General features: G+C 40.9%; 1 protein-coding gene across 1 annotated transcript in view; it reads right to left on the bottom strand.

Annotated features, from left to right (window-relative positions):
- Positions 1 to 25,246, bottom strand: part of NAV1 (neuron navigator 1) — a 147,203-nt gene that overhangs the window by 75,321 nt on the left and 46,636 nt on the right. Inside the window, exon 3 of the mRNA XM_018563650.1 lies at positions 23,118 to 23,462. Coding sequence (XP_018419152.1) covers positions 23,118 to 23,462 — 345 coding nt within the window. The remainder of the gene's footprint in view (positions 1 to 23,117; positions 23,463 to 25,246) is intronic.

Below are 25,246 nucleotides of genomic sequence, written 5' to 3' on the forward strand. Positions count from 1 at the left end.
ATGTTTTATATATATATATATATATATATACATACACATACATACAGTGATATTTTTACCCCAGCTTTCATATATTAGTTCTAACACGTACACAGTGATTGTGGCTTTGTTGCTATATTATCTACACAAGCACTGATTAGACTGCAGTCCATCACAGCGATGTGTGAGCCTTCTTGTGGTTGAGGTTTCCTGTACCATGTAGAGATTGTCTTCTAGATTATGTGGGGTTATTTTCATGTACGGCTCTTCTAGCATAAGCAATGCCGGATTTGAATTCATTTTCCTACAAGAGTTGTGCAGGTCCCAGAATAGCAAAACAGGGTGCCAAGATACACAAGTACATTCATTAGACATGCAAAGTTCACCAATATAATATGTTCAGCCATCAGATTTCTGTTAACTGCTATGAGTTCTTATTGGTTGATGCTGGTAACTACACTCTGCATTATTTAATAAGACAGGATGTGTTCAGCACCCAACGGTAACCACCCACCATTTATCAACATAAATGACTTAATTGTTAGCAGAATATGACATCACTCTATCTGCTATCACCTTACCTTTTTCTACTCACACCTAATATAAGATACTCAGCCAAGATTAGAAAAGAAAAAGGTTGAAATGCAAGCTTTGTATAACTGACAAAAGTATAAAGTTTCCAAAAAGGGGGAAGTGAGTCTATTGCCCTACCTGGAAGTTGGGAGTGCCGAAGCCTTACATGTTCTTTGCAACAGGCAACTCATCTTTGTAATGACAGGGATACGGAATGCTTCTTCACACTGCACAAGAGGGACTTTCAGTTACTCCGAACCCTCCCACTATTCTGTCTTAAAGGGACAGGAACTACAGAGCTTTGTATTACAAGCTCTGATATCCAAAACAAAAATAGGAACGACTACACACCAGATTCAGATCTCTAATTCTACTACTGCAAGATTAAAAGAGGAACTAAAGTGACTTTAGTTTAGAGGATGTAAAAGATAACAAGAAAAAGGAACATATTTTTAATGAGTGTTCCACCTGAGCTATGATATCGAAGTCACTGCAACTGTAAAAGTCAGATCAGTTGTTTTCTCATTGTTTTTCCATAAAATAACTAGCAAAAATGTGCCTGTTTGTTGAAAGGGCTGAATACGGAAGGTCATGTCACTGCAGAGGTGGTACAGTGGCAGCAAGTGCTAAGGCATGCGTCAGTGCAGAGGTGGGCATTGGTGCACTGGAAGACAAGTGAGGGCATGTGGTAGAGGTAGTGAAAGTTGGGGGGTCAGAAGCAGTGTTGCAGATGCAGTGGTAAGTGCTGCCTCTACGAGCTGTCAGCTGTAAGGGCCCGATCACACCAGAGGCATGGGTTAAACGCATGGTTCAGAGCACCAACTGTGCGTTAATGATGCAGGATGCAATGAGATTAACCACACTGCAATGCGCAGTGCCACAATACCATGTGGTGCGGTTGACAAAAGTAGTACATGCACTACTTTTTTCAACCGCACTACAATGCACGTTTTTGCGATACCTCATGTTACGGTGAGGTCAATCGCACTGCAGGTGGGAGGTGCATTTAGGGTACCATTCCAATCAATGGCAATGCAAAACACCTGCACTGTAAACGCACAGTAGGTGCGTTGTGTGGTATACAGTGTACAGTGAATACAGTATAGTATACACAGTATACAGTGAAAGAGGGGGAGCAGGGGCGTTGCTAGGATACTAAAAGACCTGGGGCACCCTTGGGCACCAAAGAAAGAACAAAAAAGTGACATGCATTAACTAGAAACTGCGCCTATTTACTGTATTCACAGCACATGTTCCTAAGTTCTTGTACCCACAAAATAGGCTTCAATTACTTTGCCACAAGCAAGAGTCTAACAGACACATAGTTATTAAAGACCAGCTTTGATCTGGTATACAGAGAGACGCTAGTGCTCAGAGTGGGGCATGCATGTGCTGGGAAGCTGTCATAAAAAACACTACAGTCCATTGCAAGACCATCTTCTCATTACATCTGGGCTGCTATATATTCCCCAGGATCTCGCCAGAAATAAGACAAAATTCTTGCCTAAGCGCTGCAGGCAGAAGTCAGGGGTAAGGCAAGTACAAAATCTAGCTTTTCTATTTACAAGTACATTTTTCACTTACTTCCAGAAGGGGATTTTTTACCACGAGAAGGATCCTGGACATTTAGACCTTTGAAGTTTAATGCAAGGTCTGCTTTCAATAAGTTGTAATTTGCTAATACTACAAAGTGCTATTAAAAAAAAAACTATTTATTATCTGATATTATGCACTGAAAGGATAAACTTCTAACGTAAGATGTGGGAAAAGGTAAAGGTACCTTTAGATATCTTTCTGGGGCAGAAAAAAAGACTGAAGAGTAGCTTTTAATTTAGTAGAGAAGTTGGTTTAGGGTCCTGCTGCCATTGTTGTCAAGCGGCCAGGAGGGGGCTTGTAGTAAGCATGGCCCAGATCAACACACAGCCTATCTATCCTCAAAGTACAAACTGGGATGCCACTGAGGGGATTCAGAGGATATAGAAAAGGCTAGCAGAATCCTTGAAGCCAGTTGGTTCCAAAAAGGTTTTCAGCCTAAAAATACTTGGCTGCAACAACTAATCGACTAAATCGATTATTGAAAAAGTTGTCAACGTTTTCAATAGAGGTGCACCGAAATGGAAATTTTAAAACCGGAACAAAACCGAAATAAAAAAAAATGTGAGGCCGAAACCAATTTTTTTTTTTCTTCAATTTTTTAAAATATTTTATTTTTTATAAACTTTTTTATATTTATTTTTATTTAATTCATTTTTTACCCCTGATAGTTCCCTTTTAAAATAGAAAAAGAGATTGAGAACACAGAGTCCTCAATCTCTTTTTCTGTATCCCCTGTTATCAATGAACAGGAATCCTCTATGAGATATGTTTCGGCGCCTATATTTCGGTGCATCCCTAGTTTTCAATCATCGATTAATTGGCTTCTGATTAGTTGGTCCTGTTCACGGCTCCACACACACTGCGCGCCGCCCACCGCACCTCCTCCCCACCTCATGCTCACCACTGCCAGACCCATCCGCCCGCCCGCATCCACACCTCCTCCCCGCCTCACGCTCACCACCAGTGCTGTATGTTATACAGCACAATGTACCATTAGCTATATAGGAATACAAATCCCAGCAATACATTATACACTGCATGTATAATGTATTGCTGGGATTTGTTGTATTCCTATATAGCTGGTGGTATTCTGCATTGGGCTGTATAGAGGACTACAAATCCCAGCAATAATACATTATACAGCGCAATGCAGAATACCACCAGCTATAGAGGACTACAAAACCCAGTAATAGTACATTATACAGAGCAATGCAGAATACCAACAGCTATAATGTACTATTGCTGGGATTTGTTGTACTCCTCTATAGCTGGCAGTATTCTGCATTGCGCTGTAAAATGTACTATTGCTGGGATTTGTAGTCCTCTATAGCCGGTGCCATTCTGCATTCATTGCTGTATAATTTTACACTTTCCATTTCACTATATTGCACACCACACTTTTTTTTCTTTTTTACTTCCACCGCTCCAAGCTTGCTCCTGTGATGGACTACAATCTCAATACAAACTAGTAGTCCCATCACTGGAGCCATTTTTAAAATGTATTTTATTTTTTAATCGAACTTAATAATCGACCAACTAATCGATTTTGACAATAATCGTTAGCTGCTAAAAAATACCCTATTATATTTCTCAGTGGTGCTGAATGTATTAAAATTACACTTAACTCAGGAGCTGACCCTTTTGCTGCCAGGGCAGTTTTTGCATTTTTTTCCCACATTTTAGGCCTGAACATTACTTACAGCCCACAGAGTTATATATTTCCTGAATGCACAGATCCTGTAGAATAAAATGGCGGCAGTCGCAAGTTTTTACGCTGCATGATATTAGCTCTTATCAAACCCAAATTTTCAGTAACAATTACATTTAAGTTAATTTTAGAGCACAAAAACACAATATAATACCCAGTTTTTGTAAAGTATACAAGATGAGGTCGTGCCGTAAAAGAGATACCCAACATTCCAAGCTACTAGACTATTAGACCCAAGTGTCACCTTTCCACTTCATAGAAGCTATTAAAGTATAGATACTTGACAGCTGATGAACTGGAAGTGATGCAATCAGCGTCGGTTCTGGCTCCATTCGGTGGGGAGGAGATTGGCGAACGAATGTTCGCTGGTCTCCCCACTCTACCCGCCGACACCTGTGATGCTCTGCTGCCGGAATCGCTTCCAATGTAAAGCCGACCGTTGGCTTTACACAGCTAAACATAGCCGCTGGCAGTCAGTATACCAGGGCCGCTGCCAGCGGAATACATTGTTGGCAAGGAACGGGTTAAATCTTAAGTTTTGTTTTCACTTAACTTTATTAGTATCACACAGGAGGGGATTACATCACTCCTGTCTCACTGATCACAGAGAGCAAATCGGAGAACGGACCTTCTTCGCTTAGCACCCCGCTCTCCATCCTGAAATTACTTCCGTGGTCTAGGGTCCCTCAGAAGAGCGGGGGACCCTGAAAACAACGGCGCTAAATGTAAAAAAACCTGCCTGCCCGGCGCCCGGAACTGTTTCTGCCGGGCGATTAGAATTCCGCACTAGGGCTGCAACTAATGATTATTTTCATAATTGATTTGTTGGCCGATTGTTTTTTCGATTGATCGATTAATTGGATAAACAAAATTAAATAAGTACCATCCTTAATTTAAAATAAAACACAAATGTAGTGTTACAAACAAAGTTTACTTCAGAATAAAGCTGCATGCACAATTTTTTGCAATTACACTGCACTTTTTAGGCCGAGACCGAAAATGACCTTTTTTTCCACTTTTTATTAAAAAAATTTACATAATTGTATTATAAGCACATGGCGCTTGAATAGCTTCAGCCAGGGAATGATAGCTGCCAGTGACAAGATTCCGCAGACGGCAGCTGAATGTAAATACAGCAGGTAGTGGGTTGGTGTAATAGCCAGCCTGCTATTGGCCATTTCAAACCAATAGCCAATAGCAGGCTGACTATTGCACCCGCCCACTGCGCACCCGCCCGTAGTTGACAACTATTCTCATTATCGATTATTATTGTTTAATCGGTTAGTTGGTTGTAGCCCTATTCCGCACCCCTGTAGTAATGTAATCCAGGCCTAACAGATGCATACTGGGATGGCTACATCAGCAAAGCATTGCTGGGAAATCTCATCTGTAAAACTAAAAATCTTGTGAGATCTCAGGGAAAGGCATTTTTCCCCCTTGAGATGATGTGCACGGTCACATGTTCCACTCACATGTGCCAGACTTCCAAAAAGTAAAGGGAGATGGATTCATCTGTCCTTAGTGAAAATGGCCACTGTGAGAAGAATGGGGAGGAAAAGAAAAAATAACCCATGCAAAGAATAACAAGCCTGCAATTAACTTAGTATCTTTTTGTAGACTGCCATTATTAAACATTTCTTAAGGTGCCTTTGTTGTCATTTTCAAGATAAGGGTGGCATTCCTCTTTAAAAGGGCCAGCTATTACACCAGCGTCCAGCATACCTGGCATTAAATATTACCAGGTGGCCCTATTTTTGGCAATGCGTCTTTTATTTTTTTATATTCTGGTGAAGGTGGGAGGAGCAAAAAAAAAAACCAGAATGGATGCGAACGCCCAAAACTTTAAGGGGGAGGTGGAGGGGGACAGGAACTAAGGCAAAAAGACTTATACACTTGAGTTCCCAAGAGCCTGCAAGACTCTACCTGTACCTGAAATATTGCTTTTGGATATATCAGTTGGTCTTACCCTTTGGTGAGAAATTTCCTGCAGAACATTTTTATGAACTAAAAATTAACTTATTTGGAATTAAAGTGTCATCTTCTAAAATATGTTGCTAGTAGCTAGTACAAGAGTTGTCAAGTCATGCTTGTTTAATTACCCTTTATGTATAGTACATTTTCTTGGCAACAAAAACATAAACAATAACATATACTATTACGAGGCCACTCAAGAACTTAGGAAGATGGTCAGGATAGATAGTTTTAATACAAGGTCACTAGCATTAGCAACTATTCTTGCGTTAGCCCGCTGAGAATTGGCCGTTATTCAAAAAGTACAATACACATGCATCAATTTCTCAAAAGCAGTATGACATTTGTAAAATATTCTTGTCTATATCAAGTACATTCATTTAAACAACATGCCCACTATATAGTTAATAGGGTCAAATCTTCAATCAAACACTTTGGTTTTATTTATAACACTTTCCAAAGTTTAATCAAACATAATCTACTGTATCGAATCAGAAATCACTGACTGCATGCCTGCCAATAGCTAAATGATGTTGGATTGGTGTTAGTGCATGGAACAATGATGTGCACTGTTATTGTATTTTTATTTTATTGTAGTATAGTGAATACTTATTTTAGTTAGAATGGGGAAAGATCAGTTCTGATTGCTGTGGGTTTCTACCCTTTGCTTTGCTTTTTGTATTTTAAACAAGCATTTCTGTGTGCATAACTGTGCAAGATTAAGTGTACACGTTGTTAATGAGATTATATGACATCATTTTCTTTGGGCTTGAGGGATCTTTGACTTTTAGGACCTGACCCTATCTACACTCTCCCCATAGTCTCTTCTAGTCAACACAGTGATCCCTATCGGGTACTTCATAAAGAATATGAAAGCATGCATTGTATATTCTGTAAGGAGCTAAAATAGTATAATTTGGGGATTCTCTGTAATTTTGTTTCACAAAGGTCAAGCTGAGTTTCATTGACTCACTTAGATCTTGTCAGTTGGATAGGTTGCAGCTGGCTATAAGGTAAACTACTGTGCTGCTGCATTCACCCTTAAACACATTAACACAGTCATTTAACCACACTGTTAATCCAGCTGCCACTGTAGTCTCTACTTAAATATGCAAGCAAGTAAAGAGCAGCAGCACAAAGCAGACCACACTGGTGACTCTCTTCCAACTGTATTATTTTTGGAACTTGGCAGCAACTATGTTGATAATGAAATAACACATTTAAAGGATGCTCACTGTTTACAGTCCTTCACCACTGAAACTGCACAGCCAATTGCACACTCACAATTGTTTCAAATTTTGTATGCTCGGCTTTTCTCAGGGATCAACATGGACAAGTTGACTTTATGGGGGGGGATTCCTAAAAACTGGAGCAGACAGAATCTGGAACAGTTGCCCATGTCAACCAATCAGCTTCTCTCTTCTCTCTCAGTTTAGCTTTGAAAATGAAAGAGAAGATGATTGGTTGTCATGGGCAACTGCTCCAGATTCTGTCTGCTCCAGTTCAGTTTTTATGAACCCCTATATGTTTTTTTTATTTCAATTGTATTACACTGCTTGTTCTCTTAGACCAGGGGTCTCAAACCTTCGGCCCTCCAGCTGTGGTGGAACTACAAATACCATGAGGCATTGCAAGATTCTCACAGCCACAGACATGACTCCCGAAGAGAGATGCATCATGGGATTTGTAGTTTCACTACAGCTGGAGGGTCGGAGGTTTGAGACCCCTGTCTTAGACGTAAGCACCTTTTGTCTGTCCTTTTTTATCTGCTCTACTCTTCAGGCCCCCTTACATTGCCATTCTATTCTGTGGTCTCTTAACAGGACTGACTGCATGCACCTTATATGAGGCTCTCCATATTAGCCCCAGCTCCCTAAAGGTGGCCATACACTAGTAGAATTACATTTGAAAAAAACAGTTCATTCCATTTTCTAATAGGTATTAGGGTCAAATCAGCAATCAAAAAAAAAAAAAGAAATCGAAGGAGTAGGATGGAAATGTTTTCTTCAATGAATGAAATTCTAACAACGAATGTGGTTTTTGTTCAAGAAACTCCATTCATTTCCAGAATCCAATGTTAAAATCAAATGAAATTTTAAAAACGACATTTGTCAAGTCTCTGATGGCATTATCGAATATTGTGACAAGATTTTTCATATAACCAGTCATACAAAAATCTATCAGTGTATTATTTGCCCTGGAATGCATATCTGTATGTGTACATGATGAAAATAAAGGCTGGTAAGCCACTATCGTCTTCACATGGAAATCCCAGAGACCCTGAGTAGGTCTCGAATGAAATGTACAACATAAGCACTTTTTTAAAAAAGCTTAACATGAATAGGTAAAAATAAACAAAAAAGATGGTATTTAAAAGTATACAAAGACTACTCCATAAAAACACATATATACACGAGGAACTGTATTATCATTTAAATCATTAACATGCCAACTGCTCTATCCCTCCCTTCGCAGGACCCCCGCCCTCAAAACACCATATGAATGCATCACATTCACTGCGGAAACAATGACAGACACAGTGCAACCCTCTCCTACATATGCATAATGTGGCTCAATCACACGCTCTGGGCTGACAACTACTGCAGATAGACAAAGGAACAAAAATGGTACTAAAATTTTCACTGTGTCAAATGATTATGAACAAACCATGACAATATATCAGGTTAAATATTTAGAATTCATATAGTCAACACGCAATAACTATGTACTATGCCCATTCATACAAACAGAGGGGTGTGTCTAGTCACGCTATACCTTTCTGTGTCCCCCATGCAGCTCTGTCAGAATCTTTCTGTTCATTGTTCGTAGCGCAATGGTAGGGGGGAGCAGGCTAAGAGAAAGCTAGAGAAGGGAACCCTGCACATGGCTATAGAGAACACAGATGTGAAATGCTTTGCACCTCCAGCTGTCACCAAGGAACAGAGCCAAGAGATTACTAACCCTTTCCACACCCTGCACAAGATGGGGACACTCCTCCTGAATAATTAACGCCTTCGCTGCCAGAGACTTAAACACCACAACACCTCCAACGTCTAACGTGCTTCATCATCACTGACTAGTACAAGAAATGTCATGGGCTTAGCACTACAGCCTGTTGTGGGCAACTATAACAGACTGTCTCGATTTTTATGAGCAATGTCATTATTAAAAATGAATCCGTCTTAAAAAGTGATGTCAATTACATTTCTACATAGCATTCGTTACTGGTATATAAGTTCATTTTTTTTCTTGCTCCTGCTTATAACATTTATTTCAAGTTGGTCGGCACAAGCTCAGTGCAGAGTTGTTACTGTATGATATGTCCAGACACAATGCCTTGTAGCTAGACACAATGCAGACTACCTAATGGCCACACAATGCAGAACAGTTAAATGCCAAAAAACAATATAGTTAGAACAGACCTAACCAAAGGATGGGAGCCAAAAGCCAATGCTAACGTATCAGTCTTTTCTATTGCTGTTAGGGGAGGTATGTGCTTCACAGCTCTTTGCCTTTTGGCTGTTAGACCTACATCCTAAATTCTGCATTAAGTATATATGAAGCCAAAACTTTTGTTCTATTTGGCTAGACTAGAAAATGGTTAAAACTCCTTCCAGTATTTTTGCCATTCAAATCATATAATATAAACACAAGTCAGAAGAAATCTCTGCAAAGTGATGCCCTTTCACATGAGCACCATTTGTTTACTCTCAGCAGGGGATCCACATATGTGACATCTGTGTCCATTCCAAATTTTTCTCAATCTTGGGATGGAGTAAAACCGGACCCATGTAATCTCTATGGGGAACTGGAGCAGACGCCCAAGGCAACCAATCAGCTACTCTCTTTAACTTGTTCAGTTAAGATTTGAAAATAAAAGAGAGAGAACCTGATTAGTTGCCATGCACAGCTGCTCCAGATTTTCTCTGCCTCAGTTTTGATAAATTCCCCTCTATGTGTGGCCTAAGGCTGGGTTCACACCTGAGCGTATTTTTTCAGCACGTTTTTCTGTTCAGTGAAACGCGCATTTCACTGGCGGAATTATTATTATGATTATTTTTTCCTTATTTTCTCTCTTTTTTTTTTAAATATTTTTTTTCACTTTCAAACTTCACGCCGGCTCCGCGCCCCCTGTGACGCGGCTGCTCGCAAGGGACGGAACCCGGAAGTCGGCAGCCGCTGGAGGACACAGCGGGGATCGCGGACAAGGTAAGACCTGTACGCTGTATTCCCGAGTGTGGCTCGGGGGTTACCGCTTTGCTAACCCCGATCCACACTCGGGAATACCAATGGAAACGCGCGGAAAAACGCCCCAAAGAAGTTCCTGTATTTCTTTGGGCATAGGATGTTTTGCAGCGCGTTCCTACGCGCTGTAAAACGCCCAGGTGGGAACCATGCCCATAGGCAATTATTGGTTTTCACATGTTGAGCGTTTTACAGCGCGTAGGAACGCGCTGTAAAACGCCCAGGTGTGAACCAGGCCTTATGTAAATGGGCTTGCATCCACCTATATTCACCCACATCTGTTCAGGTCAGTAAAAGCGGACCTGGACACAAATTTTTTGCACTCAGACCAATGGACCTGAAACTGAAATTGCAGATAAGGAGTGGCCGTCCATCAACATCAGTCAGCGATGAGAACCGACAAAGTGCTGATGAGTTGATTCAGGGAGACAGACCCATCACAGTTCAGCATGTTGCTGAGGCATTGAACATGTTTTTTAGTTCTGAACAAGCAATAATTTCTGACTTAGGATATCACAAATTTTGTGCTAAGTGGTTTCCCAAGCAGTTGACAATCGGAGGAGACAGGTGAAGGTGTCTCAAGAGCTCCTGGATGCATTTGAAGCTGAGGAACAGGACTTCTTCAAAAATGTGGTCACTGGGGATGTTACGTGGGCACACCTGTATGACCCAGAGAGTAAAGTTCAATCCAAGGAATGGCACCATAGTGGTTCTACACATCCCAAAATATTCAAGTCTGCCAGATCAACAAGGAAGGTGATGACAACAGTGTTTTGGGACACACAGGGCGTTATTCTCATTGACTTTTCGAATGGTTGTCGCACAATCAACAGTGAAACCTATGTTGCTACACTTCAGAAGCTGAAGGAGGCCATCAGGAAGAAGAGATCACATAACGATCCATAAAGCATGACCCAACGGGTACATTTTCACAACTCAGGTGAATGCCAAAATTGGGTCGTCCGTGGTGCCCTTCTGACTTCTACCTGCTTGGGCCTAAGGAAGGCCAGCCTACTTGGTTTCAAATTCAAAGACTTTGATGCAGTTAAATCAGCTGTACAGTCATGGGTCAGGCAGCAAACGACAGATTTTTTCCTAAATGGATTTCATACTTGGGTTTGCCGATGGCGTAATGGTATTGAAAGTAATGGTAACTATGTTGAACGGTACTTTCGTGTACAGGAGACTTCAAGCTATGATCCATGTAACTTTTGCTTTGATCTGTCTATTTGTCCAAAATTGTGGTGACAGAAGAGGCATTACTTTTTGGCTGACCCTCATATATACTGTATGTATCTTTATATATACTGGGTGTGTGTGTGTGTGTGTGTGTGTGTGTGTGTGTATGTATGTATGTATACACACATTATATATATATATAATATAATGTGTGTATACATTTAAAGGAACAAATGTTTGTGACCAGGAAATGTTTAATTTCAAATAAAACTTTTCCTAGCACATGCACATTACAATTAGTACAATTTTTACCCAACTAAGTACCACATTACCAGTAAAAAAATGTGTTCATTAACCCCTTAGTGACTGAGCTTCAGAAAATGTTTTTGTTTCTTGGGACTGGAGCAATTTTGCAATTTTTGCTATGTGTTTGTTTAACCATAATTTCCCTCTCCCTCATGCATTACACCTACAAATTTTATATACCATTTTTTAAAGGACAAAATGGATTTAATTTGATGTGACGTGCTTATATAAATTCTTTTTTTTTTTTTTTTAAATACAAAAACAAACTATTTTTCAGTTTTGGCAATACTAATGTGTACATAATTAGCGTTGTTAACAAAAAGTAATTCATAATAAAAACATTTTATTTGTCCTGATTTATAGGGTATATCATATGTCTCATACAGCCGGCTTGCAGTTGCACAACATAGTGAGCTGCTGCCAGCTCTGTCAAGGCTCTGTGATTACAATGACTACTTATTGCTGTGATCACCTAATCTGTTGTTGAGGGTCTGCCTCAGACCCCGAGGGACCCATCAACAGCAGTAACTCAATGAGCGCTGGTCCCTCAACGGACCAGCACTCATTGTACCGCATGATGGGATTATCCTGTCACTGGTCATTAATTAACTGAATGATCTTGACAGTGTAATCCCAGCATCGGTCGGGAAGGGGTTAAGATAGGAAACAAGAAAACTTTCCCCACCTGGGCCTTTAATTTTCCTCATCACAACTGTCATAAACAATCATCCATTTGCCCGCATTAACCATTAGCAAATTAATCAAACCTTCCGAAAACAATATTTTTGGAACCAAATTCTAGTAGTGTGTGGTCAGTGTAAAACAAATTTATTACTGAAAAAGAGACCAGTTTGCACTTAGACACATAATTAAGAAGTGGACAGAAGCAAGTTTTATTGTCTCGCAGTGCTACATTAGAGGAGCTGGGGAGGAATTATAATTGAAGCTGCCCAATTATAATAAATCTGTTTCATAATCTGTCACTCATTCTGTTTAGTACTGCCTTGTTGTGAAACAGAATTGATAAATGTCCCCCGTAATGTTCTTTGGAGCACTTTCTGCGCACATTTATTACAAAAGAATCATGACTATGAAATTTAAAAGGAGAACTATGGGGTTAAGGCTTTTCCCCATAGTTCTCCTTAGGGTAACGGGAGGACACAAACTAGCGTCCTCCCATCACCCTAAGCTCAGTATAGCGCAAGCTACAGCTCGCCGTATACTGAGACGCCACAGTATACTGCGAGCAGTAGCAATTATGTCTGGATCCGCCCAGCTGCGTGAGTGACAGCTGGCTCTGCCTATCTGGAGGCAGAGCCAGCTGTACCCGCCCCCTCCCCCATCCAATACGCCAGTCAGTGCTGGCGGATCGGAGCGGGGGGAATCTCCTTTAAATTCTCCTTTAAAAAAAGACCGGTTGCATAGAAGTTCAACAAAAACATTTGGAAGCACTAATAGCTGGATACATTTACACAAAAGCAATATGAAGTTGCACGAATAAATTTAACGGGTTATTCACAAAAGGGTGAAGAGTTTGGAGAATGCAGGAGAAGTGAACAATCTATGACAACTTAGTTGAACTGGAAAGTGGGCTGAATTGGAGAATTTTCACAAATCAGCTATGTTGTTCTAGATTGATCACTTCTCCTGCCTTCTCCAAACTCTTCACCCTTTTGTGAATAACCCTGTTATTCTTTTTATTTGAACATGGTCAGCCATTCTATTAATGTCTGTGTGCCTTTTGGCAAGAATCACTCTTATTTTCTGTTCTGGTGATCACTGTAAACATGACAAATAGTGAGAGCTAGGGATGCACCGATACCGGTTTTTCGGTATCGAGTACGAGTACCGATATTTTTTATCAGTACTCGCCAATACCGTCATCTTAAGGTACTATGGGCTTGGCTTCCTGATTGCCTGTGAAGCCAGCTTCACTCTCCTTAATGACACTGGGAGGCAGCCTGGCTTCCTGGCCAATCAGTAAACCGGGAGGGGGGTCATTACCTGCTACCCGGCTTCCCGATTAGTAAGGAAGCCAGGCTACCCCGCAGTGTTGCTAGGCAGTGTGAAGTTGGCTTCCTCCATGCTCCATCGCAGCATTGAATGGCAGGCTCCCTCTGACTGGCAGTACTGGTATCAGGGTATGTATCAGAGCATTTGGGCAAGTACATTCACCCAAATGCTCAGTATCGGCACCGATATCAATACCAGTATTGGTATCGGTGCATCCCTAGTGAGAGCAAATCAAAATTTTAAAGTGGACACTGGAACAAGAGTAGAGGAGACAGTGGGATCCCAATGGTTGGACCCGTATTTACCCTAAGTCTGGGAAGATTTTCTCTCTCCTGTTGTGTCTCTGGTACAGGAAGTGAGTAGAAATCTCTGCAATGGGGACAATTTTCTAACACTTCCTTGCTGTATCCCAAACTAGAAGAATTGTTCTGGTTATAGTTCAGCTTTAAACCCTTTGTAAAGGATGTCATAATACTGTATATGTACGTGGGGAAAAACATTTTGGCTTATAACATACACAGACTCTGTATGTTACTCTGTGCAGCACTACTGATTGCTCTAACTGCAAATCTACCAGACAGGATCCGTGTGACTCGCTATAGACTCGCTGCAGTTTCTAATAACATGAAACACTCACAATGCCTAGGCTTTGGGTCACATGCAAGAGTTCTGGAGCAGTGTATTGTTTTACTTGTGGTGAGAAAAGTACTTTTCTATTCAAAATAATTTGAATTGTACATACATTTTATGATTTACATTTTCGATAGGCCCATTTTAGGAATGACAATAATTCACTAAATTAGTATGAAGGAACACTGGGTAAGGCCTCATTCACACTGCCACGCGTATACGCGCGTATTTCACATTATGCAAATAAATGGCTCCATACACATAGCCGCGTATTGAGCCGTTTATTTGTGTAGCGTATATATGCGCAAAAACAGAATGGAACCGAGATGCGTCCGGGCAGCGTATTTCTGCGTATTTAACGTGCATATGCATGTTTGCGCATGTATACGCGTGTATGTGCGTACAGTTCATTATATTTCCATTAGAAGTGATGTATTCTGGGAATGCAAATAGTGCACGCATATATGCACATACGCTTGTATATATGCGCATAGACGCTCGTATATAAGTGCATAGACACTCGTATATACGCAATATACAATTTTTCTTGCGTTGTGTGTGAATGAGGCCTTATGCTTCTCAGCATCTAGTGGGCCCTGTGGATACATTTACTAGGCAATCATCATCTTGTGGTTTTAAAACTACTGTTGCATTACTGTGTTTATAGACACTTATGTTAAGAATTAAAGCATACAAATCGTAGACGAAACGTAGACAAAGTTTCCATTGATGTTGACTATTTTTACCAAATCTCTACGTATATGTTTTTGAGTTTTTGTACTTGAAATTTGTACAGTCAATTTTAGATTATTTGTGGACATTTCATTCACTATTTTAAAGACTAACAGACTGTAACAGTGCCGCTTTCTATCTTTTCATTGTTTTCTGAATTGCTTTTCTATGAAAGTGACATTGGCAGTCAGAAAGAAATAGCATCAATTACACAACAGTGCATATGACTAAAGACCAATGCTGCCAAATGTGGGAAGAGGGCATGTGCAATGAAGTAGAATATAGGACTCCACTGGGCATGGATGTAGCCTGACACACTGTCAGAGGGGAAAGGACAATAGAAGGGAGAAAGGAGTTCATGCATTAAAAATATGGCAGACAGCTATGTTTACACATTGTGGGTGTCAAGTACACACTAAAACTGTAAAGACTTTTCACTTACCCTACTGTACACAACAGCAGGACAGCAGACACATCATCTGCATAAAGTGCATTAAATCTCATAAAAACAAGGAATGGGCTCTAACAATTTGGTGGTACAGTGTGTGCACTGTAAGAATAAGTAATTGGATAAGTAAAAATGTAAGTCAATTTACAATCACCAGTTGCCATTGCTGAACTCTTTCTGCTAGTTGCCTGTTGTTATGCTGACCTATTGGTGCCAATATATTCTGAGTTACTGACCCAGAACAGGCATGTAGATGAGTTAAGTCAGATCCAGGTATGCTCCAGGTATGTGAAACAAAGCACTGAAGATAGAGGATTAGTAAGACAGTCAGAATTTCAGAAAGTAAAGTCAGGAATGGCAACATCTGTTATTTAGGGAGGCAACTGATAGACTAAGCAATGGCCATGGTGCATTTCTGCAGCCTGTATAACAAAACGATTAAAAAAACAAAAGATACATAAAGTCTAATAAATCTAGTGTATCAATGCTAATAATTAACAAAAGAAGAAGACTGGGCATCCAGCAAAAGGTTTAGAAAGGGGTCCATAGACTCCAAATTCTTTCAATTTATAGATGCCACATTCCCATGTCTAATTGTACTCAAGGACTTACCACGCATCAAACTCTCTCCTATATTTGGCAAGCAAAGTCGAATAGCTCCATTAGGTGCTATAACAGGAGGAGACTGAGGCATGAAGCATAAGGCAACTGGGGATGATGCTAGTGTAGCGCTCACCCCCAAAGGAGCCACCAGAATAGTTTAGCGGGATTGCAGTACACCTTAGGGATATCAGTGGCCATTATTTCAATAGCTTCAGCCCCAATGGCTTCTTTTCCTCTATGTTCTACCCCTTGACACAGGACCTGAACTCCCCTTGGGGTCAGATGAGTCCATTCTCTTCTTGTGTCAGAATCATAGGGCCTTCTTGGCAGACCATCAACATCCCGATTTTCATCTCCCGGTCTGTATTTCAAACTTAACTGGAACCCGGATAGAGCAGCTAACTACCGATGTCCACTGGCATCCAACTTGGTTGTAGTCAGGAGGTAAGTCAGAGGGTTGTTGTCAGGCTTGACTACAAATTCTGCCCCGTATAGGTAATCTTTCAATTCATCCACAACCACCCACTTCAAAGCGAGGAATTCCATTTTATGGGTGGGATCGTTTTTCTCGAAGGGGTTCAGACTTCGGCTTACGTAGGCCACTGGCCGTAATGTTCCACTGAGTTCCTGATACAGCACCCCTCCTAAACCTTCTATACTGTCGTCAACATGCAACTCGTATGGTTTAATGGTGTCAGCATACGCCACTACAGGAGCTTCAGTTAAACTCTTCTTTAATTGTAAGAAGGCCTTTTCATGTGGTTCAGTCCATTCTGCCACAATGGACTCTTAAGACCTTCCGGGTCCTTGGGCTTTAGGTTTTGACCCAAGATGCACGGATCCATCCTCTCCTCTATTTACTTTCGACAGCTCATTCAAGGGTCAAGCCGTCTTGCAAATCCTTCCATGAATCTTCGATAATAAAAACAGAATCCCAGAAAGGACCGAAGTTCCGTGACGGTCTGAGGCCTTGGCCACGTTGCTACAGCCTTCAGATTCTTAGGATCAGTGGACACCCCACCTGCAGACAACATGCCCCAAATAAGTGACTCAGGACAAGCAAAACAAACACTTTTCCGGAGAGAGCTTTAGTCAGTCTTCATGAAGTCGTTTAAGGACTTTTTCTAGACGTTTTTCATGTTCCTCTACAGTTTTTCCGAAGACTAATCAGTCATCTAAGTACACGAGTACCTCCTATGAGATTCATGTCGCCTACAGTACTTTTTAGCTCAGCCAGTTGTTCTCTCAAATCGTCCAGATCTCTCAGCGGGACTTGCCGTGATCTCTCCCGAAAAGGTTTATCATCTTGAAGACGGATGCGATGTTGAATACTTTTGGCACACCCCATGTCAAACTCATCTTTGGAGAATGATTCTCGCCATTTAAGGAGTTGAGACTGTAATAGTTTCTTCCACTCAGACGGAATGGGAGCATCATTAGGGGAAAGGTTCAGCTGAAATCTCGTTTTCTGCTCCACTACACTGAATCAATTGTCAAGAGGGGTGTGACTGAAACTATGATTTTTCATAGAGTTTTCAGCCAGTTTTCTGATGTCCAGGAAGAAAGAAGCAGGTAAACAGTTTGAAACTAACATAGAGGAGACATTCACTTAGACAGAGTTTAACTTGACCCTTCTGTGCTGTCTGTTGAAACTTTTAGAGGGAACATCTGTGCCCTAGATTCAGGAGTGAGCAGAATTTTGTCTCCCTGGAAGCATTTGGGAATTCCCTTCTTCCATTCTAACAGTACAAAGGTATGCAAGGTTTCTTGATCTGTCTTTGCACTTGTAGGTGCTAGTAATGTTACTGCTTAACTAATCTGTTCCTCTGTGCAGCTGTCATCAGGGATGTCTATGAGTATACAAATTGGCCATTTTGTTCTTCACACCACTTGGTGGCTGTGTCTGGATCCATATTACTGACTTGGCTCGTTGGCACGGTCATTTTCTTGCAAGGAGGATCAGAGAATATCCCGGACATGCCCCCATGTGTAGCGCTCACCCCCAAAGGAGCCACCAGAATAACTCTGGTATTTCTGTCCCCAAGCCGAAATATACCGCCCAAATAGGATCCACAGCACACCAATACACATTAGAGAGTTTTGTAAGTAGTTTTACTCAACAAATATATAGATCTTATCAAGCATTGCCTAAAAGGACATTTCAATTGAAGGAACAACAGTATACATCAAGTATTCAGACACTGAGCAACCGTGGCTATCTATTGTTGAGGTGTGCAGTGCTGAATTATCTCAGAGACTATCTTTAACCATGAGCACTTGATTGCTAATGTAACTGTCTCAATTAATACCCAACTCTCTATACTACTGGTCAGTAGCAATAGTTTAGGCTAGCCATCATTGGGGCCCATACCATGTTGATGATGTGAATTGCAGAAATCACACAAAATGGCCAAAGGCTTCTCACCGCTTCCCAGGTCACTCATGCAGCGGAGATGTCCGTCAGCAAGAGATCAGCGCCCCCTTTCTCTCAAGCCAACACTTTGTTGATCCTGAAACCATCTGCTGTCCCATTGAAGGTAGTCTTTGGTCACAGGAGGATGCTTGGTCGTTCGTCCAGGCCGCGATGTCCCTGCTGTAACAGTGATGCAGTATCTGAAGCAACCGTCCAGGCGACACAGAGTGCAGCAGACCAGGAGGAAGGCTCTCTCTGTCGGCTCTTCAGTCTGCTTACACTCCCATTAAAAGTACACACAGAGTATGTGGCCTCCTCTGTGTCAGCGGCAGTCACACACCACTGTCTCCTTGACAGGGTTCTCCCGGACTGAGCGTGCTAAGCAGTCCCAGCCCAGAATCACCCCACCTCTCCAGACACACAGCCTCCTGGGAATTGCAGTCTCTACTCTCACCCACAGCACGGCTTGTCGTGATCTCTGAACTGCAATTCCCACAAGTTCCTGCATCACGGACAGTGCAAAGGTTAGTTATCTATTAACAACCAAATTATTAGCTATTCACGTAGCAACATATGTATATAGTGGCTACACAAGGAAGATGCAGGATTGAAGACTGGAATGCATAAGGATAAGGGTAACAAGCATAAAGCAGACTCAGCACACAGACAGAAGCAGGCAAACAAGAGAACTAGGAAACAAATTACAGACCAGCAGCAAGACAAAACAATATACCAACAAAAGTAACCAAAAAGTAAAAAGAGAACAGAAGAAACTAGCTATGACAAGACAAGACAGCATAAGTAAAACAACTAAGAGCCTCACCTGTATAGGTAGCCATCAGAGAAGACAACAGGACAAAGAGCAAGGAAGTAATAGTAGAACTGGGGTAACTGACAATATACACAATGAATGATGCACAACTCAAACAAGAAACACAAGAGCTGTAAAAGTATGAATCGAACGCAATTTGACTACAGTGTAGTTTTTTTGTTCTCTTCTTTCTCTCCCCTCCCTGCTTTTCATCTTTAGATGGAGCCAATGGGTTACCTTTTAGACTCTTGTGAGTCTGGATGCTTTACTAACTTTGCACATCTAAATCTCTCCTTATCCTCACTCTTACTACTTCTTTGAAAATGTCAAGACTACTGTATGGTTGTAGTGTTTTTATTTTTCTTATCAGCCATTTCATACATATGCTCATTTGCTTGATATATTGTATGTATACTCATTAAGACATGCCTCTTTATGGTTTAGAATTTTTCTGTACTGCTGACATTTCTTTATTATACCCATTTCTTGATTAATAAAGTTATTTAAAAAACAGGATGAAAAAGAAAGAATGAATAAAGCATGCGGGACAGATACCGAGTTGTAGGCAAGACTCAAATTCAAGATGGGTATAACTCAGAATACCAAACACAAGCTAAGATAATATGCTAGCAATTCCATGAAGCAGAGATCAGAGACTAATTATCTACAAGGCAGCCTAGGCAGCAGACTGAGGCCTGATGCATGTCCAGGGGCTTTGCTACAACCACAACAAGCTCTGAAATTAGACCATGGTGATAGAGCAACTGATAAAAATATTTATGTAAAACATATTAAAATATTATTACTTGGAATTTACCAATTATTAACTAAAAAAAATGTCAAATAATATTCTGCAAAACCTACAAATTAAGTGTACAGTATACTATTACATATGGGGGAGGTTAAACCTCATGTGTACTTGTATTATGCCAGCACCAGGAAGCAGCTTTAAGATATAAAGGCATTTATTCTTTTTAACCTACCATTATAATTTTTTCATTATGCTCGCACACGTGAGCTGTTTAGTGCATTGATGTTGGACAGAAAGTCTTCTATTTATATAGATATGGAGGAGATCATAACAAATGTTTGCTGCAGACATAGGCGGATCCCTATGCCAGATATTCCTCTCAGACTGTTTTGAGTTTTGTTTTTGCTGATGGGGGATAAATTGGCAAGAATGGGGTGATAGATATGATCTGTTTTACAGAACTATTATATATTGTGTGTATGGCATCTAGTGATCCCCCCCTACTACTTGACTATGCTAATGTGGAAGAATCTGAAATGCAATTGTATGCTATACTGATTGTGCATCATGTGCTATTTTATTGTTTTATTCTACTTTGGAAAATTAATAAAATACTTTGAAAGATAACCTACCATTATAAATATGTATTTCACTCAGAAAGGTAAGCAAGGCATTCTAGGTGAGATGACCCTTCAAGTTCATTGCCTCAGCTGACTGGGGAAGAAAAAGGTGCATCAGAAGGCTCCTCCTCTTAAAGAACTGGTACCTGTAGGCACCTCTTTAGGAAGCAGACTGCTGTGTGTAGAAGAGCATTGACAGCAAAGTTACAATTTTACCTACTCTGGTACTACGGGCCTCCCTCCCCCTCTTAAGAAGGGAAAACACGCTTGAGACCTACTCTGTGGGCCCAGGTGAGCACTCCTTTGTAATTTGTGCATTCACTTTGTGGAGGTGAAGGATTTATATATTCAAGTAAAGTTCAACCAAAAATAGATTATTCTAAATTGGGACAGGATTCAATACTCAGCCAAGATGTTAATTAGCTCCTGGCACCACTGTGGTTTAGGTTTAAAGAGAAACCCCAGTTTTGTAATATATTGCAGCTTACTAGTCCTCAGAGGTAGTGACTGTATTAGTTTTCTTTGTTTAGGCTTTTTGTTACCTTTATTTTCAACCTGGTAGTTCTGTGAATAACATACTTCCTACAAGCTGGACTTGCCTGGCATTGTTCATCTCCATTAAATGGTGGATTGATGGAACTAATAACTAACACAATAAATATAAGTTTCAAAATCAACAGGTATTTTTTGTACTTGCTAAAAATGCTCTTAGCCTGAAAAGTGAAAACTAATGCAGCCACCACATCTAAACACTGGTAAACTACAAAATATTAAATGTGGTAGCGGTGCCATTGAATTCAATGCACCGCCACGCCCCCTTCTGCCCCAGAACGCAGGTGGAAGTTTTGTGAGGGAGATCTCGGAGATTTCCCCGAGATCTTGTGAGATTACAGCTTTCCGCTCTGGAACGCACTGCATTCGGTGTGAACAAGCCCTTAAGATGAAATTGATAATTTAAGGGGTGCCTGTCATCTGACTTCAAGCTCTGTATAGACTTCTGGAAAAAGTTGGGAAGGGTTGAAGCATTTCAAGACTGTAATGGTAGCAAGGTAATATGAGAAGTATGATTTCTATTGGTGGGAAATCATGGCTAGCTTTAAAGTTGAACCTAAAAGTCAATTTAATAACATTTACGGTAATGGGGAAGTCCCCTTGTGTATACAAATATTACTCAGATGTCGGATGCTCCAGACCCCTGACGAAGTCACGCTGGACGTAACGTACATAGGGTGGAGCATCGGACATCATCACTTCAGTGGAGCCGGATGGATAGGAGCTGCATTGCATCTGCTGTACTCAAGTGCATTGAGGGAATCCCCTGTAGGAATCTTTTATGCTGGCTATTTCTTGCCATTGTGTGTATTATCTAATACATTTTATATTTGTGGATGGTAAGCACTATGTGTCTTCTGCTTTGTTTCTTCTCGATCTGATGAGAGTATCTACGACCTGAAAGGATCTATTTTACTCTGGTACTACGGGCTTCCCTCCCCATCGCACATTATTGAATACAAATATAATAACATTAAACTACTATTTTTTTCTATAGAAATTATTTTTTTTAATGTAAGTTTTCAAGGACAGCAGAGTTTCTGTAGCAGCAGTATTATGTGGTTTCAGATAAATTTACTCCAGCACAGGGCAAGTGACACCACTGCATTAAAATGGACCTTTACTCATATCTTTAAAATAACAGCAAACACACCTTTAGAAATGTTTAGTAATGACAATCTACAAACACATACTTCTAGACAACTGCTGGCTTTGTATTCTTTGCATACCTTATTTCTCTTTTCTTCCCCAGTCTTCTCACAGTGGCCATGTTTTCTAAGGGCAGTTTACTAGCTCTCCTTTTACTTCCTGGATTTCTGGCACATGTGACCATGCACATCATCTCAGGAGAGGAAAATGCCTTTCCCAGAGATCTTGTGAGATTACAGATGAGATTTCCCAGCAATGCTCTGCTAATGACAAGGCAATGCCAGTGTGCAATGCTTTTGCAAACTGAAGTAATTTTGCCTTTATAAAGCAGGAAGTGGATGCTCTGCAAGTGTAAGTATTTCACAATCACAGCATTTTACACCTGACATGTCTATGTTATTATTAATCATCATACATAGAGGGATGCACTGGTAGAATTTGATTTTGGAGTGTAAAGGTCCGCTTTAATGATTTGAGATCGAACAGGGTTATTCACTAAATGGTGAACAGTTTGGAGAAGGTAGGAGAAGTGAACAATCTAGGACAACACAGCTGAACTGGAAAGTGAGCCGAATTGGAAAATTTTTCCAAATCAGCCATATTGTCCTAGATTGTTCACTTCTCCTGCCTTCTCCAAACTCTTCACCCTTTATTGAATAACCCTGTATGTCTTTGACATTTGGATGGTGTTTTCCATCTGCAAGTTCTGACACATTTCCATATGAATCTGTAAGAGTTATGACTTGTTCAATCACATAAGCCAAGTTTTATTAGTGGTTTACTGGTCCTTTTATTTAACTTAAATTATAATACTGGTTTAAGAGCTGGTACCACATACCTAGTTATAATGTCATCATCCTCATGTGATGTCTCCTTTCCCAGGTGGCAGTCACTGTCGCTTCCATAACCAGATTTTAAATCACGATCCGCAGATTCCATCAGCTCTAAACGTTGGGTAATGCTGCAAATTCTTGTGCCTGCACGCAGTGGCATTGTGTGCGAAAACTGCCAGCTTCCTCCACCACTTTCTGAGCGACAACCACCAAGAGAAGGAGCTTCCCCAGCTTGCAGCCGTGGGCTAGCCTGTCCATAACGCCAGGATACAGGTGAAGAACGATTGGAGAGGCTGGAAATACTGCGAGGGTTGGCATCATCACTGTCGTAGCAAGGCATATCTAAGGAACTAAACAAAACAAAAAGGCAATTCTATTGACCAAATATATATATACTTTGAAACATGTAAACAATAAGTACTTAGCTTCGGCTGGGGAAAGCATTTGGTTCGGCTGAACCAAATGGCTGCTGCACGCACTATTCCACCCCCGACAAATAAAGCACCCTCCCAAAGTCGAGGGCATGTGGCCTGGTATGGGGAGGGGGGCACATGTTTGTCCCCCTCCTTTCTTGCTTTGCCAGGTCGCTGCTCGGATTAAGGGTCTGGTATGGTATTTTAGTGGGAACCCCGTGTTTTTTTTTTCTTTTCCTGGCTTTGGGGTCCCCCCTAACATTCCTACCAGACCTAAAAGGTCTGGTATGAATTGGGCAGGGGACTCCACACTGTTTTATTTTTGTTTTGTTTACAGCAACATTTTTCATTCTGCTTCACTACCTCTGAGATAGTGAACAGAATCACTGAACCGAACAAAGAACCGACCGTTCGGCTATTCACTCTCTGCTATTTCACCCCTTGGAGAATAGGAGTGAACAGCAGGGAATGAACTGCTGAACATTCGCTTCAGCCGATCCAGATGTTGCAGATGAGCTGAGGCTGTCCGGCCAAACCGAAGGGAGGTGAAGCGAGCCAAATGCAGCCGATGTACGGCTAAAAATAGCCGTTCATGGCTGCAGTGATTAGCCGAAGAGGCTTGGGCTCACTTTGGTTCAGCTTGGTTATTCCTTCGGCAGCTTGGTGAATAACCCGCTAAAACTTTTAAACATCAAGAAGCATCATCCATTGTAAGTGATTTAATCGGCATTTGAAAAAGCTTAAAATCCTTTTGACTTTCATATCACTTTAAGCAGAGGGATTCCTCTCTTAGTGTGCTTTACATAGCCGAGCAGACTAAAGCCTTACCTTAAAGCATGTTAGCAACAGAACACTACTTTGTTGAATGTTCACACTGCACTGCCAGATTTGTTCCGAGAGGATTTAACTACTTTGTATTACTACACACTAAAAATACCTTTAACATGTTCATGAGGAACAGATTTCCAGACTTTTACCCAAAATTGTAATTCACCTTAGTATAGAAATACCAAAGATGACATACTGAAATGGTCAGTAAATAATGTGTAAAAAATGGTCTGTCTTTACAGCTTGCTTATGTACATTTTCTAAATAAGCATGTCTGCCAGTATTTGTTGGCCAAGAGAGCTCAATGTGTATGTGCGTTTGTAGCCATGGCTGACAAGTATATATGAACAGCTGCAGTGTATGTGTTTGTGTGTTTGTCTGTAGACAACCTAGATCTGTTTTCATAAGGATCAATAAACCCTGTGCCAGGCACATTTCTTTACTGAATCAATAGTTAAATGCGACAAACAGGTATCGAACTGGCAGCACAGGCAATGCTTAATGGTAGTGCTGCTAGGTTTTACAAAATGCAAAAGCCATCTAAAAAAAGTTACTCTTTTTGGGACGTTGACTACAATATGTATGATGCTTCCTTTGTGTCATTGCCTCAGTCACTGCAACACCTCCGAAAATTTGTGAGAACTAACGAACACTTGAGAATTCAGGTTATCATCAACTTAGAATCAGGTGTTCCAGATTAGGTGCCAACGCACAGAATCGCACAGAATCCTCCTGAACCTCAGATATCTATGGTCTGGTGTTCCCCTTGTTATTGGTATGTGTTGTATCACCATGTTAAAATAAAATAAAAAAACGAAAAGGCCCTCAGAAAGCGTGTGAAGTCTGGCAAGGGATTTAAAAAGATTGCCAAATCTAATATCAATAATTCTACT

The sequence above is a fragment of the Nanorana parkeri genome, unplaced genomic scaffold, assembly GCF_000935625.1.
Source record: "Nanorana parkeri isolate BGI_ZX_2015 unplaced genomic scaffold, ASM93562v1 scaffold683, whole genome shotgun sequence".
NCBI lineage: Eukaryota > Metazoa > Chordata > Amphibia > Anura > Dicroglossidae > Nanorana > Nanorana parkeri.